The 15,917-nt window shown below is 26.6% G+C and overlaps 1 protein-coding gene across 2 annotated transcripts in view; it reads left to right on the top strand.

Annotated features, from left to right (window-relative positions):
* LOC126907513 (uncharacterized) overlaps positions 1 to 7,706 on the top strand; it is a 94,052-nt gene extending 86,346 nt beyond the window's left edge. The window contains exons 1-2 of one of the 2 annotated variants that reach the window (XM_050688857.1): positions 4,519 to 6,057; positions 7,307 to 7,706. In XM_050688857.1, coding sequence (XP_050544814.1) covers positions 4,557 to 6,057; positions 7,307 to 7,506 — 1,701 coding nt within the window. In that variant the 5' untranslated portion in view covers positions 4,519 to 4,556 and the 3' untranslated portion in view covers positions 7,507 to 7,706. Of the gene's footprint in view, positions 1 to 4,518; positions 6,058 to 7,306 lie in introns of those variants that run through there. The other variant, XM_050688859.1, reaches the window with a different exon arrangement.
* Positions 7,707 to 15,917: the final 8,211 nt, after the last annotated feature.

The following is a 15,917-nucleotide window of genomic DNA, read 5'->3' as shown; positions in this document are numbered from 1 at the left end:
ATACATACAGATCGTCAATATACCGGCCATAATTTTAAAATACATGTAGAATCAAAAAAACTAATAATTAAATAATTCAAATTATGAAAAATTGCATTTGAAAAAAAATAAATAAATAAGTCAAAATAATAATAATAAATTACTATTACAACAGAAGAAAATGAACAGATTCTTTCATTTTATAACCACATTTTTTTTTTGAAGAAGAAGAAATGAATACTTATTTGAGTAACTAAGAACAATTTTTGACACAACATATATACAAAAACAAACAATTTACCGACATGGCTCTTCCTCTTTGATCGGCAAAAGACATAAATTTCTGACTGCTCTTTTGAACTGCCCTTTATCTGTTTTCATCATGGCTACCCTGGCATCGTTTTCATTTCCAAATACAATCTCTGAAATTCTACAAGTGTCCATTGTAGTGGAGATAAGTTATTTTCCTTCATTAGAACTAAATCATCTAATTTTGGAACGGCTCTCAATGATTTTTTCAATTTGACACGATATTGAAGGTGTAGATAAGTATTCAGATTGCATAGATTTCAAACTTGCTGTGTCAACTACCTCATCCTCTGTCACCTTCTCAACCGATTGGGAATTTTTTTTATTAAGTCAGGTTCAGGTATTTCTGTAAACAAATTCCGATTAAAAAATGAGTGGCGGTAAATGCATTTAAATCAGACAGTAAGTAAGTAGTAAGTAAGCAGTGGCGTTATTGATCCAGAATTCAAACACACCTTAATTTGCATAAGAGTGGTGTATAATTTTTCGTAATTTACTGAAGCCGCACCAAACAATCTTGTTAGATGTTTTTTAACTGATTTTACGGAAATTTTCCAAAAGCTGCCGAAATTCCGACTGCGCGTGAGAATAAAACTTTATTTGAGACTGTCGTTCGTCGGTAGTGTCCCAACGTAGACACAAAAGTTTTACATAAATTAATTAATGTTTATATATATATATATATACGACGAGTTCATTGTTCAAGCTCTTCTCGAGTCCTCTCGTTCGATAAACTAATCAGCCCCAATCCCTCAAATTAGTGAACTACTAAAGGGGTAGAGTTTAGACCCGTCAGCACGGTCTAGCTCAAAAGTAGCAGACTAAAGGGTGGCTCCTTGTCAGCCACCAGCACAACTACCTTTTTACTATACCCACTAAAGGACACGCACAGCACACTAATTATTAAGATTAACTAAAGGACCAGTATTTCCCTTTTATATGGAATTATTATATTGCTTAAGAGTTCAAAAATTGCTTACTACTGTTGTACCTTATATTATACTAAAATAGACATAATTCAATACTTCCTCAGCTATTTATCATACAAGACCAAGAGATGCAAAGTAACGGTTCGCGGCATCTGCATGTTCCTTTAACTCAAATATATAGTTTAAACCAGTTATTCTTTAAAAGTAATCATAACAAAAGTTTTTATTACAGATAGTATTTTATTTATCAGTTAAAATTTTTCATTAAAAAGTATAATTTAATTATTTTTTATTTTATAAATTTAAAACAACTGTAGTTATATATCTAATGCTTTGCATTATTCATCTTAATTTTATTAATAAAAATTTATAATTTATATTACTTGTACAAAAACAAATTATTTATTTATTTATTTTGTGTCTTTTACCATATTTTCTCAGCTCTCACCCAATAGATTTTTTCAACGATACGTCAAAAGATCACAAATCGTATCTACTCGAAGACATTACCCTCAAGAATTGAAAACATTTTCCTCGTTCCCCGTAAATGAGGAAACCTTCAAAAAAATTACAGATTTAAAAATCGTTAAGTTTCGACATTTTTAAAATTTTTTAAAATTAAAACTGCCATAACTTTTTTAAAAATGAACAAATCAATATAATTTTTTTTATATAGATGCTTGTTATCTTTACCTATCATTTGTTATATTTTTTTTATAAATCTCACCCTTTACCTGCCCACAGGGGAGGATTTAAAATGACAAGATTTTCACAAAAATTTAACTTTTGAAGTGTTCCGCAAAGTCTAAAACTTTTATATATATCTTAAATTAAATGTTGTGTAATGTTTTTTATTATGAAAAAAAAAAATGTCTGACTGCTACCAAATGCTATTTTCGTGTGAAAATTCTGTATTTTATTTTTTACATTTTTAACTTTATAATGCTATAACTTATTGAAAAGTGTATGGATCAACACAATTTTTTTATGAGAAATAATATTTATATACCTTTTTCATTAGACATACTTTATCTTATGAATGTGTTGAAACTTTCATGGATTGTCACATTATTTGAAAAGCTTGAGGATTTATCCATGTTTGCAGTTGATTGCTGACGTTTCGGACTCATTGCAGAGTCCATCTTCGGAGCGATAGTTACTGCTCGGTGGTTGAAACTATACTGGCGGATTATCTTGTTATCAGTATGTTTTTATACGTTGGTTGTTTATCATATCAGTTTATGCTCATGTTGTTGACGACTTTGTTTTTGATTATTGTTGTTGTTTTTGACATTCTTGGCATTTTGGTCTTCCTTTTCTGCACTGACAGATTTCCATTACGTTTACAGTAACTTTTCCTTGTAATGAACTGTTTTCAGTGTTGTTAGTTGATTTTCTTTTTGTCTGGTGTATGATGGGTAACCAAGTTTTGCTTATTTTCCATCCGTCTTCTCTGGACATTTTTCGATTTCTTTTGCCTCTTTGTACATTCGTTTGCTAAAATGAGTTTCTTTGTTTAGTATTTTTACTTTATCGAATTGGATGTCATGTCCTTTGTTTTTAGCGTGTTCGACTACTGCGGATTTTTCTAAAACTATATTGAGTTTTATTTAAATTATTTATTGCTTAATAAATAATAGATTGAAACAACTAGCCATCAATTGTTAATGATGTTTAACTAAATATATAATTTATTTTCACTATAAAAGAATGAGAAATTACAGTAATAAAAGAGCACAGGAAAATATTTTTAAAAATGTGTCTAGGCAATATTTTTTATTAAAGTGTAAATATTATAAACATATTTAGCATTCAGTAGCATAGTAGATAAAATTCAATTATTTAATCTGAAATAGAGTTTATAAGACTGATTTGGGTAGTCTAAAGATAGGTCAAAATATTTACCAATAAATAGTACATTGAAACTACTTAAATGTTGACTATTTTTTGAAATTCCATTAATATGCATCGATTCTCATGTATACACGCATAACTAATTGTTTGATATATTAATTATTACTCTACAATAAATTAATTCCTTATATGTGGTGTAACTGATTTTAAGAAAATGCGAATTATTAGTAATTCAAATGTTTGTGGCTACTTCCGTCACTATCAGAAACTCATTATATTTTTTAGTGTTAACCGTGTTTATGTGGCGGGATTATTTTGTATATTGTCAAATATTGTTTATATTCGTCGTGAGTTTTGGGTTTATATAATCTTTCCTAGGTATGTGCCTTTTCAAATATGAATTTTAAATATACCGCCTTCCCTTATTTTAACAACAGTTCTCGTATCGATCTCTAAGGTAACCGATTTCCTTTTTCTCTCGTCTCTATCGCTCTGCTGACAAATGGTTTTGTTAAGTTTTTTGTTTTTAGTTTGAATTTAGTCTATGTGTTTTTATAATTATTATTATTAAAAATCTAAAGAGCCTAAGGCGCGGTAGTTAATAAGCTTGGTCTAATTTATTGTTTAATCAGTTGTTGTTCCGCAGTCCGATCTACGTATTGGAACTACCGAGCTTAAACTACTATGAAACGAGTATATGACACTCATGACTGTTTTATCATATTTTAAGATTTCTTAAATAGATTTAAATAGTGTTATATTATAGAATTAATCAGATTGACGTAATATTGAAAATGGTACTAACTTCAACACAGTCAGGGTTAATTCTGATATTGACAATCACTAGAATATTATCTTACACATTAGGTTTATAAGAAATTAAATTATTATTATTTTTATTTCAATTGAATGAAAACAACTCTAATTTTATAATTTTATCAGAACACATAAGTTTTATTATAGATAAATGTACTCAAACAATAGATTTTTTATTGAAAAATTGTTTGGTTGATAACTTTTTATTTATCATAAAGTACTTTTAAAAACCTTTATTTTGGTATAAGTTTGAAGAAACCAAAGATTCCAGAATATTTTCAAAAAATATGAAAATGAATATAAGTAATTATATAATTATAAGTTTTTTTTTTTTTTTGCTTTGAAGGACGATTTACGTTAATCTTAACGTAAATATATACAATGTGCATACAAATTAAAATTAATTTATAATATGTGAAGTCATATATGCAAAATTAGATTGACTAAAAATAAAAAGCATCGAAACATAAGGTTTAAAAAACAAAGGAAATATATTAAAGCAAATAGAATATTCTATAAAAGCACTAAGATTCTTTTTAAAGCAAATAAATCATTATTATATATTATTATATTATATATGACATAATTATTAAACGAATGCTACCCTTTTTTATATTTTATTAAATATTTATTTAAAATTTGTTAGTAGTAGTCAGAGTATACGTCATAATGATCATATTTAAAATTTTTATATTTATTAAAATATTATTTGTTAATATAAAATGTGTAATTTCCTTAGACCTTTTGGTTTTACATTGCAATTTCTCGGAACATTTGTTTAATTATTTTAAATATAGTGAGAAATATTTGTTTAACTTCGAAAATAACATTTCTGAACTTGAATTAAGAAATTATGGAACAGCAGTACAATCTCATGGCGAAATTGTTATGATAATGTTAGATTCATTACGGGAAATGGACAAAAAGTATGTCGCAGGGGATATAATGGCCGTTAATTTATATTTGAATAACGTTTCGGGATCTATAAATATGATTGGTAATGACGAAAATGGCGAATTTAATAGAATTAAAAACTCACAAAATTTACTTAAAGGTTATAAAATTCTACATCGTTCAATTGTAGAAAGATTGGAATATTTTATAAATGAAAGGTGTTTAAATGTATCAGGTAAAAATTATTTCATATCTTTAACTAATTTTCAAGAGCCAATAAAACACAGCCTAGAAGTCTTACGTAATGAAATCGAAAAACTAAACAATAAAATTATTAAAATTATGAAGGAATATTTGACTGTAAAAGAAATGTTTGTGATGAATAATACTGATATATTAAAAAGTTATTGTGACATAATAAAACAGTTAGCATTAGCTTTTGAAAGAAAATCATACAATATTTTCAATCCTAAAAATATTTTGTTTTACGATTTGATGGAAAATCGGCCTTGTTTTATGGAGCTAGATCTTGCATCAGGTTCTCAAGCAAAACAATATGCTAAATATAACAGTAACAAAGAGCTATATGATGTTTTAGACATGGTTCGATATGCCCCGATGCATAAAAAGAGTACTAATAATTATCAAATAACGTTATTCGATGTGTTTCGTTTCATCAAGTTCGATTTTGACTTTAAAAATGTAAAAGCATTTCAAAATGTAGTAAATGCAGCAATACTTCGTCCAATTATAGTGATTGTACGTTTTTATATTTCAATAGTTTATAAGTTCATTTTTCTTATTAAATTTAAAAATAAGGATTTAAAATACATAATGAAATATAAAATCATTAAAATGGGCCAACATATTGTTGAAAATATGAAATCCTTTATGGATTTGAATTTATTTGATAAAATATATACAGATAAAATGTATCATGCATTTAATATAATTTACAATCTTGTTTCATCCTTCAAAGATCACAATAATTTGTTTACAAATAAAAATATTCAATTAATTTCAAAATTTTTCTATCAATTTTTAAGACGCCATTCTTTATGTTACAAAATGAGTCATTTACAAATAGAAAATATCAGAGAAGACAATATTAGTAGCATTTATGATTTAGCTAATAAGGAAGTAAATAAAATTGCTCTATTAACTTCAGAATTGAAAAAATATCAGTATATTTTTGAGGCTGTCAATAGATATATTCCTTCAGAATACATAAATGACAGTAAACTTAAAATTATTCTCAAAAATTATATACCATATGGTTAGTTTACAAAATTATTTTCATTATTTTTTTCTTCCAGTTAAATAAAAGAACATAAAGCATTTTGACAAAGTTTTATAAATTAATTCTGTTTAGAGTTTTTATAAAAGTATAATTATAATGATAGTTATAATTTTTTCCACTACAGCATTTTAAATACATTTATGTATTTAAGTAAACACTAAAATTTAATTATTTTTTTATGAACTACAGTTAACATCAGGTCACAAACAAGTATTACCGTTTAAGAAAATTAAGGTTTTTAAATTTAAAAACAATTTTTTAATTAGTTAATTATTTGACTACATATATTGAATTTTTTGAACCTAATATATTTTTTACATAAATAACAATTTACAATAGTTTCTAATAAAATACTGACTACCAAATTTCGGTCGTCTTGTATATTCAAGGTTTTCTACACAACATATTTAAAACTTGACGAAATTATTCATAAAATTGTATAAATCTATTAATCTTAATGATTCTCAAATGAATATTTCAAATATATTTAATAAGTGACATTAAAAAGGCTAGACACTCAATTTTTCATAAAATAATTTTTTTGAGATTTTATTCTATAAGATTTTGTTATACATAGGTCTTTTCATTAATGTCTTGTAAAATAATTTTTATGTCTTACTTTTTATATTATATTAGAGTGTCAAATTAATTTTTTTTTTAACAGTATACATATTTAACTTGTTTAAATAACTATTTAAATAAGTTAAATATGTATATTAAATATGTAAATATGTATTTTTCACCAGTGGAAAATTATGTAATTAAGAAGTAACCGGTCGATATCAATTTTTGAACGAGTATTTTAGAAGTTATTAACATTTTTATATTTTAATGAAATGAGAAGCGAGGATGAGAAATGACTAGTATTAAAAATAGCAGTACTAGTTAGTCACCTCCAGTCAATACATAAAATTATTGATAACTTTTAAAATACTTCTTCAAAGTTCTTTGCTACGGCATTTTCTTAATTAAGTAATATTTTTTTATTATTTCAGCTAGTTAAATATAAACGTTGTCATTTAATATAATAATGTTTACATCCTAATAAGGGATTAACCTAAAAATTATTTTATAACAGATAAATATAAATACATAAGTAACTAAGAAAAGCCTACAAAAAAATTACTATTTTATTAAAAATTGAGTAGTTTCCATTAAAATAATTAATTTAAAAATTAAAATATATATATTTTTATATGAAAATTATAATTCAATTTTTTTTTAGAACAATTAGGAAATCATGAAGACATTTATCGATCACTTTATTTTCCTGGTGATAATACGAATGATGTAACAATACATTATAGTCCTAGTTTAAGTGATGAAAATGATGAAATGAATAATGATGATGATAAGGATTTTGATATGACAACTCAGACATATTACACTCCTAAATATCTAGTTGATTATTTACTTTATAAGTAATTTATTTAATTTATATAAAGTTTAATACACATATAATGTATGTGTATATTATAATACTACAAGATAATACACTCGGCAGGTTTTGAAATCTTTAATAATTTCTAATGCAGTGAATACTCTGCATTATTTTTAAAAAATAATTTTCATAGATTACGTTAAAAGCATGTATTAATTATTTGTTTTTAAAAAATAAATAAATAAATGAGTCAACAATTTTTAATTTGTAATCCTAAGCTTAGCCTAACTGTCTTTTACCTTGGGTGCCCACGAACCTACGGCACATTAAGCCTTTTGGGCTATCCTTACAAATGGCGAAAGAAAACATAATATTTATTAAAAACAATCTTTAAATTCCGTATTAAATGTGTAAAATACATAAAATTAAAAAAAAAAACCAGCACAGGGGGGTCGCGGCACAGTGGTGCCGTGGTATAGTTGGATCAAGTATAATGATATCTGACAGTGATTAAAATCACTATCAAAAATAAACGCTTCGATGCAAATTTTTAGATAATGTTTAATTTTAAAAAAATTGGTGTTTTATTCCAAAAGCTACTTGATCTGCTGGTTCCTTATTAATATCTCGATTAAGATAAAGTATGTCGAATGAAAAAGGGTTTATTAAAAAATATTATTTCTCATAAAAAAATTGTGTGGATCCATAAACTTTTCAATAAGTTATAGCATTATAAAGTTAAATATAATATAAATAAAACAGTAGCATAGTGGGGTTGCGGCACAGTATGGTAGTGGGATAGTTAAGAGCATAGATAATATCTGACAGTGATTAAAATCACAATCATAAGAAACGCTTCGATGCAAATCTGTAAATAGTATTTAGAAAAGCAACATCAACTCCGATTTCCTTAACTATATTCTGATTAATAGTTTTTAGATTTAAAAGTATAATTTATGAATAAATATAGAATGAAATTAATATTTAATAATTTAATATTGTAATTTTTACGGAGAAATGNAGCCAGGAAAGGAGCAGAGAACACCTATGTTGGACCAGAACCAGTGGTAGGGCTCACTGAGCAATCGCTCAAAGCGTTACCCAAGAATTGGTGCAGAGAACAACACAGGAAAATCTGGAAGTACTTGGTAGTACCTAGACAATCTAAAATGTTTATCAAGACCCCTGGTTTATTGCTGGGTGATCTTAATAGCATGACTAGACATCAAATAAGCACCCTGACTGGTCTACTGACAGGACATGGTCACCTGCTTAAGCATCTTAACGCAATGGGGGTATCGGAATCGCCATTGTGCAGGAAGTGTGGAGTAGAAGAGGAAGACTCATTTCACATCATGTGCGAATGTGAAGCCTTGTCCACACTAAGATCAAACTACTTGAATAAACCATTTCCTGAAAAAGAGGATATTAAAAACCTAAAACCCAGAGAGATACTTAATTTCGCCAGAAAGACAGGACTCTTTGGTCATCTTTAGAGGTGACTTTATGGTTGGTAATGTATTAACACTTTGGTGATAACACTTAGGTGGGTAAACCGAATCAAAACAATTCGGTATGAGGTGCGCACAATGGACCAACAGGTCTGAGTGCATGGGCATTATGTCCACCTCAATAATAACTAAAAACTAAAAACTTTACGGAGAAATAATAACAAATGATAAAGTAGTAAATTTTGTCATACCTATAACAAATATGTATAAAAATTAAAGGGTTTGATGCAATACTTTATAAAAAAAAATTATTTTTACTTATGAATAAATACATTGGTCTATAAGGAATTATCATCGGAATCAAAAATATACTTTTCTAAATCAACTTTTCGCACTGTTTTCAAATCAGAATTTAGATTTTTTCTATCATTTCTAAGTTTTGATATTATCTCTAATTATTAAAAAATAAGTATTTACATATAAAAAAATATAAAACCAAGAATTATAATACAAAAATAACATATTTTTGAATACGGTAGACATTTTCATCATAAAGATAAAATAAAGTTCGAAAATTTTTTTTTCATATTAAAGTATTTAAAATAAGCTTTAATTTAAGATATATATAAAAGTGTCAGTATTTTTGAAAAAGTTCTATTTTCTATATGCATTTTTAAGTTTTTAACCCCCTTTGTATAAAGGGAAATGGTCCGATTTAAAAAAAAGTTAGTGGAATAAAATAAGTATATAAATAGTATTTATCCATACATATTTCAAAATGTTATAAAAATATACCAAATAATAGGTATAACCTAATATATCTATTAAAAAGAGTTTATTACATAAGCTTTAATTTAAGATATATATATATATATATATATATACACATATATATATATATATAATAATAGAACATTTTTATAATTTATTTTATTAAACATTTGCATACGTTTAATTCAATAAAATTTAAATGCATATTATTTATATGACTACTCTATTATGCGTTATCATACATTGATATATAAATAAATATTATTCGTTGACATTCGAGTTTTGTAGGAAATAATGTCCCCACGCTTTTGTGTACACATCTTTGTATTCACATTCGTCACCGACCATCGCACGCTTGTCATAGTTGTTGGACAATGCGAGCTTATCAATTTCTACCGTTGAAACGCGGTGATGTTNGTCAAAAATTACTGATTTTTAAAATTGTAATTTTTTGGAGGATTTCCATCATTTACGGGGAACAAGGGAAATTTTTTCAATTTTTGATGGTAATGTTTTCGACTATATACGATTTATGACCTTTTGACATAATCTTGATTATTTTTTAAAATCCTAGAATGAAACTATCACTCATCACATTGTGTTAATACGAGACCCTTAAGAATTCAATTCAGACACTCGTTTTATTTATTTTTTTAATTTTAATACATTTATGAACTATGTGATATATAATATTTTTATATCATATTAAAATAAGATTTAATTATCGTAGCACATTAATAACAAACCCAGCACAGGGGGGTCACGGCACAGTGGTGACGTGGCATAGTTGGATCAAGTATAATGATATCTGACAGTGATTAAAATCACTATAAAAAAAAAACGCTACGATGCAAATCTTTAGATAGTGTTTAATTTTAAAAAAATTGGTGTTTTATTCCAAAAGCTACTTGATCTGCTGGTTCCTTATTAATATCTCGATTAAGATAAAGTATGTCGAATGAAAAAGGGTTTATTAAAAAATATTATTTCTCATAAAAAAATTGTGTGGATCCATAAACTTTTCAATAAGTTATAGCATTATAAAGTTAAATATAATATAAATAATAAAATCGAGAATTTTCACACGAAAAAAGCATTCGGTAGCCATTTTTGCCATGAAGACAAGTCCAGAGGTCAAATTTTTTTTTTTCAAATTAAAGTATATTACATTAGCTTTAATTTAAGATATATATAAAAGTGTCAGACCTTCCGGAACACTTTCAAAAGTTAAGTTGAAAAAGTAAATTTTTTGTAAAAAAGTTGTTATTTTAAATCCTCTCTTGTGGGCAGGTAAAGAGTCAGATTTATAAAAAAAAGATACCAAATAATAAGTATAGACATCAAGCATCTATCAAATAAAAATTATATTCATATGTTCATTTTTTAAAAAGTTACGGCAGTTTTTAGTAAAAAAAATTGAAAAAATTTCGAAAATTAGCGATTTTTAAATTTGTAATTTTTTTGGAGGTTTCCCCCATTTACGGGGAACGAGGGAANTTTAAATTTGTAATTTTTTTTGGAGGTTTCCCCCATTTACGAGGAACGAGGGACTTTTTTTCAATTTTTAAGGGTAATGTCTTCGACTAGGTACGATTTATGATCATTTGACGTATCGTTGAAAGAAATCCGTTCGGTGAGAGCTGAGAAAAAGTGGTAACAGACACAAAAAAAAAAAAACACATCATAGTAAAACCAATACCTTCTCAGCTTCGCATCGAAGCTAAAANATCATAGTAAAACCAATACCTTCTTAGCTTCGCATCGAAGCTAAAATTAACATGTCCAAACTGATATCATATCTTACAAAAAACTTTGCACGTGGACGTTTCTGGACAGGCCTGGTATAAACTTCAGATTACAAATCAATAAACGCTGATGGCATTGAGCGTTTTTATAAAAATTTAAAACGCTCACAGTGTACTTAAAACAATTTTCTCATCTTAACGAATATTTATCCAAATAAAGTCATCGACCCTATCATATTTTTTTAAAATAAATATTGATATTATTTATCAGCATAAAAATTAGATTTAGTAAAGTATATATTGGTCTATAATTTAAAAAAAATGTTTTATTTTACTGATATGATTTAAATGTGTAATTCAGTATAAAAATGAATTTTATACATCTATTAATTTGGAGATATTAAATGAAAAAAAGTTTTTTTGAAATGACCATTTTTTACAATAGCGTAATTTTGAGATATTTGTCTGATTTTCTAAAATTAAAGGATTTTTTCCAATATTTGGTGATTATAAGTTAAATATGATTAAAATGGTGTTCTGTTATGTATTAGTCATTAAAATTGGTCATGTGAAAGCTGAGAAAAATTAACAACAGACACAAAATAAAACCATATAGAAATACATTTTAATATGAATAAGAAAGTCTTTCTCACAAAGGGAGACTAAAATGATAGGATCCATGAAATTATTCAATTTAAATGAATTCAAAATTAAATGAACTTTGAATTTTTTTCAAACTCAAAAAAAATTATGAAAAAATGTCAAAAAAGTTCATTTTGACGAGCGGGTTTCAAATTTCGTACCCCAAACATAAAAATACTGTATTATATTCGACGCAACAACCGAGAATTACATTGATAGTAGGTAAAAATATAATTTAAGCTAGTAGTTGAACTACTAATTCAAAGCCGATTAAAGGCTTTAATCGGCTTTAATTGCTTTAAGGAAATATAATCGAAATTAGTTTAAATTTATACTTATTGTAAGTTAGATTCATATAAGTTTTATAAATATTGGTGCACTCATTACTGTGGTAAAACCTTATAAAATATTTTAAAACAAGCAAAAAAAAAAAAACGGTAGCACAGTGGGGTTGAGGCACAGTGTGGACGAGGCATAGATGGGACAAGTATAGATGATATCTGACAGTGATTAAAATCACCATCATAAGAAACGCTTCGATGCAAATCTATAGATAGTGTTTCATTTAGAGAAATTGGTGGATTATTCCAAAAGAAACATCAACTCTTATTTCTTTAATTATATCCTGATTAGTAGTTCTTTGATTTTAAAATATAATATATGAATAAATAGTAATTATAGTTTTTAAATTTAGTATGAAATTGTGAGGCCAGCTATGATGTATAGTTCATTGTGTTGGGCGGTTGATAAGAAAGTAGAGCAGAGAATAAGTGTAGCAGAGATGAGAATGCTTAGTTGGATGAGTGGAGTGACTAGAGAAGATAGGATAAGGAACGAACATATAAGAGGAAGTATAGGTGTTGCGTCAATCGTGGATAAGATGACAGAAAATAGACTTAGATTGTTTAGTCATGGTATGAGGAAAGAAGAATCGAAAGCTGTAAGAACAGTTATAGAAATGAATGTTGAAGGAAGAAGAGATAGAGGAAGACCAAAAAAGAGATGGAGGGATGCTATTGAATGCGATTTGAGGACAGCTGATGTGAGCGTAGAAGATGTGGGAGATCGTGTCAAGTGGAAGCTTAGGATAAGGGTGGCCGACCCCAAGTAGTTGGGATTAAGGCAAAGAAAAAGAAAAATATTACCAGAAATTCCGGTGGCAATTGACATAATATGATTGTTGTTTCGGAATGTACAATTTAGCGTTTAGTTGGGTTTAAATAATATAGCGTCAAATCAATTACCTACTCTATCGCTTGTATATTAATATACACTACACTTAAATAATACTATAAATAAATAAACTCACACATACACACATATGCATTTATAACATTGTGTCTAATGTAAGTATAACATGATAAAAAGTAACCGTAAAATGAAAAAAATGGAATATAAATTTTATTACAATATTAAATGTAATGTAATTCGAAAAATATTTGTTTAAATGAAAAAAATATAAGATAATTTTTTTGTTTATAATTGTCTTTTAAACAACTTTTGTACGAAACTTTTTTTTGTAAGTTAAATATTTTTTAACTTTTATTAGGCTGTAAAAAAAAAAGCTCAATTCCAATCAATGAGCACTATTATTATGTCATTATACATATTTTAATTCAACTTTCAAAAAAACAAAATTTGGTTGGGAATTTTTTCCGCAATTTTTCCTTTGTTGACTGGCCTAGATGTCAATTTTAAACTTGTAATTGAGCTAAAAGTTATGGTAATATATTCAATTTTTTTTACTATAAACTTTCATAAATCTTTATCAAAAATTTTTCATCAACTTTAAAGAACCAAAAAAATAGGTTAAAATTGAAAATTTGGACTGATTATTTTTAACATATTAAAAATCAAATCAGTAATAATTTGAAAACAAATTTTTTTTTCTTTTAATTATTATTTTATATATAATTAGTAATAATATAAAAAAATAGAAGTGATAGAAACAGTCTACTTGCAGATTTGAAAACAACGCGAAAAGTTGATTTAGAAAGCCCTTTAAATTTTTATACACGTAAAAGTAAAGCAAAATATAACTTCTTTATTATTTTTATAATTTCTCCGTTTAAATTACAATATTAAATATCAATTTCATACTAAATTTAATAATTATAATTAGTATATATTNATTGAATCACAATTTCATACTAAATTTAAAAACTATAATTACTATTTATTCATATATTATATTTTAAAATCAAAGAACTACTAATCAGGATATAATTAAAAAAATAAGAGTTGATGTTGCTTTTGGAATAATCCACCAATTTCTCTAAATGAAACACTATCTACAGATTTGCATCGAAACGTTTCTTATGATAGTGATTTTAATCACTGTCAGATATCATCTATACTTGTCCCATCTATGCCTCGTCCACACTGTGCCTCGACCCCACTGTGCCACCGTTTTTTTTTTAATAGTCAAATATATAATTAATTAATCATTAGTATTTTATAAATAAAATCTTTTACATTATTTTTTGAAAAATACAAATTATAATATTTTATGAGCTTCATTATTCATAGGATTATATTCAAACATTTTGTCGTGTACAATTAATCAATATGCTGTAGTGTTAGTCGGAAAATTTTCATCAGATTCAAATTCTAATCTAATATCTACTGGCGCATTTTTTAGTTTTTCGTTTTGCCTCAAACAGTCCATGACAATGAGTGGTTCAGTTGTCTTGAATTCTGTTTTTGTCAGCATAGGGACACGCTATGTCCTTTTCATAGAACGCCTCTTGGAATTGAGTGTATATTTGATATGGAACAGCATACTTATCATTTGGAAAGTCCATTCTCAAGTTGTCATAGGAGTTTCATACAGAGTTTTATAATAGTAATATTTGCATAAATTTTCTACGTAAAATATAATTGAAAAATTATATATTAATTTAATTCAATATATTATATATATTAAAAAATAAAAAATTGCAATGACGTTCATTGACCGATGTACTTACTGTTGACAAGTTATAATGTAGTTCTTCTTTTGGATACTATATTGAAAAATATTATCGTAAAAATTATCTCGTGTTATTGCAATATTTGGTTCTAATTTATACATAATAATTTTATTAATGATTACATTCTAATGATTCATGAATATTTAATTACCCACTTTATATTTTGATAATGCCAGATTATTATACAATATTATATAAATTATTAATAAACCTAGTAAGTACTACACGTATATTAAAAATATTTATTTATTTTACTATAATCAGTAATATACATTTTATTTATAGAAAATATATTTATTGTACGAATATAAATGTGAATATTACAAAATAATTGTGTTTCATGTTATATTTCATCCATTGTTTTAAGCAAATTACCTTGTATAAACTACACACGGTCGTGTTGTTTATGTGTCGGATACAGCACGGTTTTATAACACACCTTAAATTGTACACACGTGAACAGTCCAAATCCTCCACGTTGAGTACACCTTGCCCCGGTATGTACTTTTCCACTGCTCACTTTTTCACAGCTCCCTTCACGTAAATGGTCTTTTACCGCAACAGTTTCATGATTCTCAGAAACTCATTGTATTCAACAGCAACGAGTATCTCCAATTCTATAAAATGGAACGCGAATATAGACATATGGCAAGTCAGTGTTACATTTAAATTTTGCCTTACCTCGCTCTTTCCACTAAGATTTTGAAATGGCTGAAGTTTTTTTGTATCATAATCTGATAGTGTTTTGTACAATATTTTAGTCTTTCTCTTTATGTGAAACGTAATGGGTTGTTTTACCAAGTGCATTGTGTGGCTATCAGCATCAAAATAGCTAACTATGGAAATTTATATATATTTTAAGTTATTTAACTGA

The sequence above is a fragment of the Daktulosphaira vitifoliae genome, unplaced genomic scaffold (assembly GCF_025091365.1).
Source record: "Daktulosphaira vitifoliae isolate Bord-2020 unplaced genomic scaffold, ASM2509136v1 Scaffold_5, whole genome shotgun sequence".
Classification (NCBI taxonomy): Eukaryota; Metazoa; Arthropoda; class Insecta; order Hemiptera; family Phylloxeridae; genus Daktulosphaira; species Daktulosphaira vitifoliae.
Note: the sequence above shows the minus strand (reverse complement) of the source record. Positions and strands in the feature narration are given on the sequence as shown.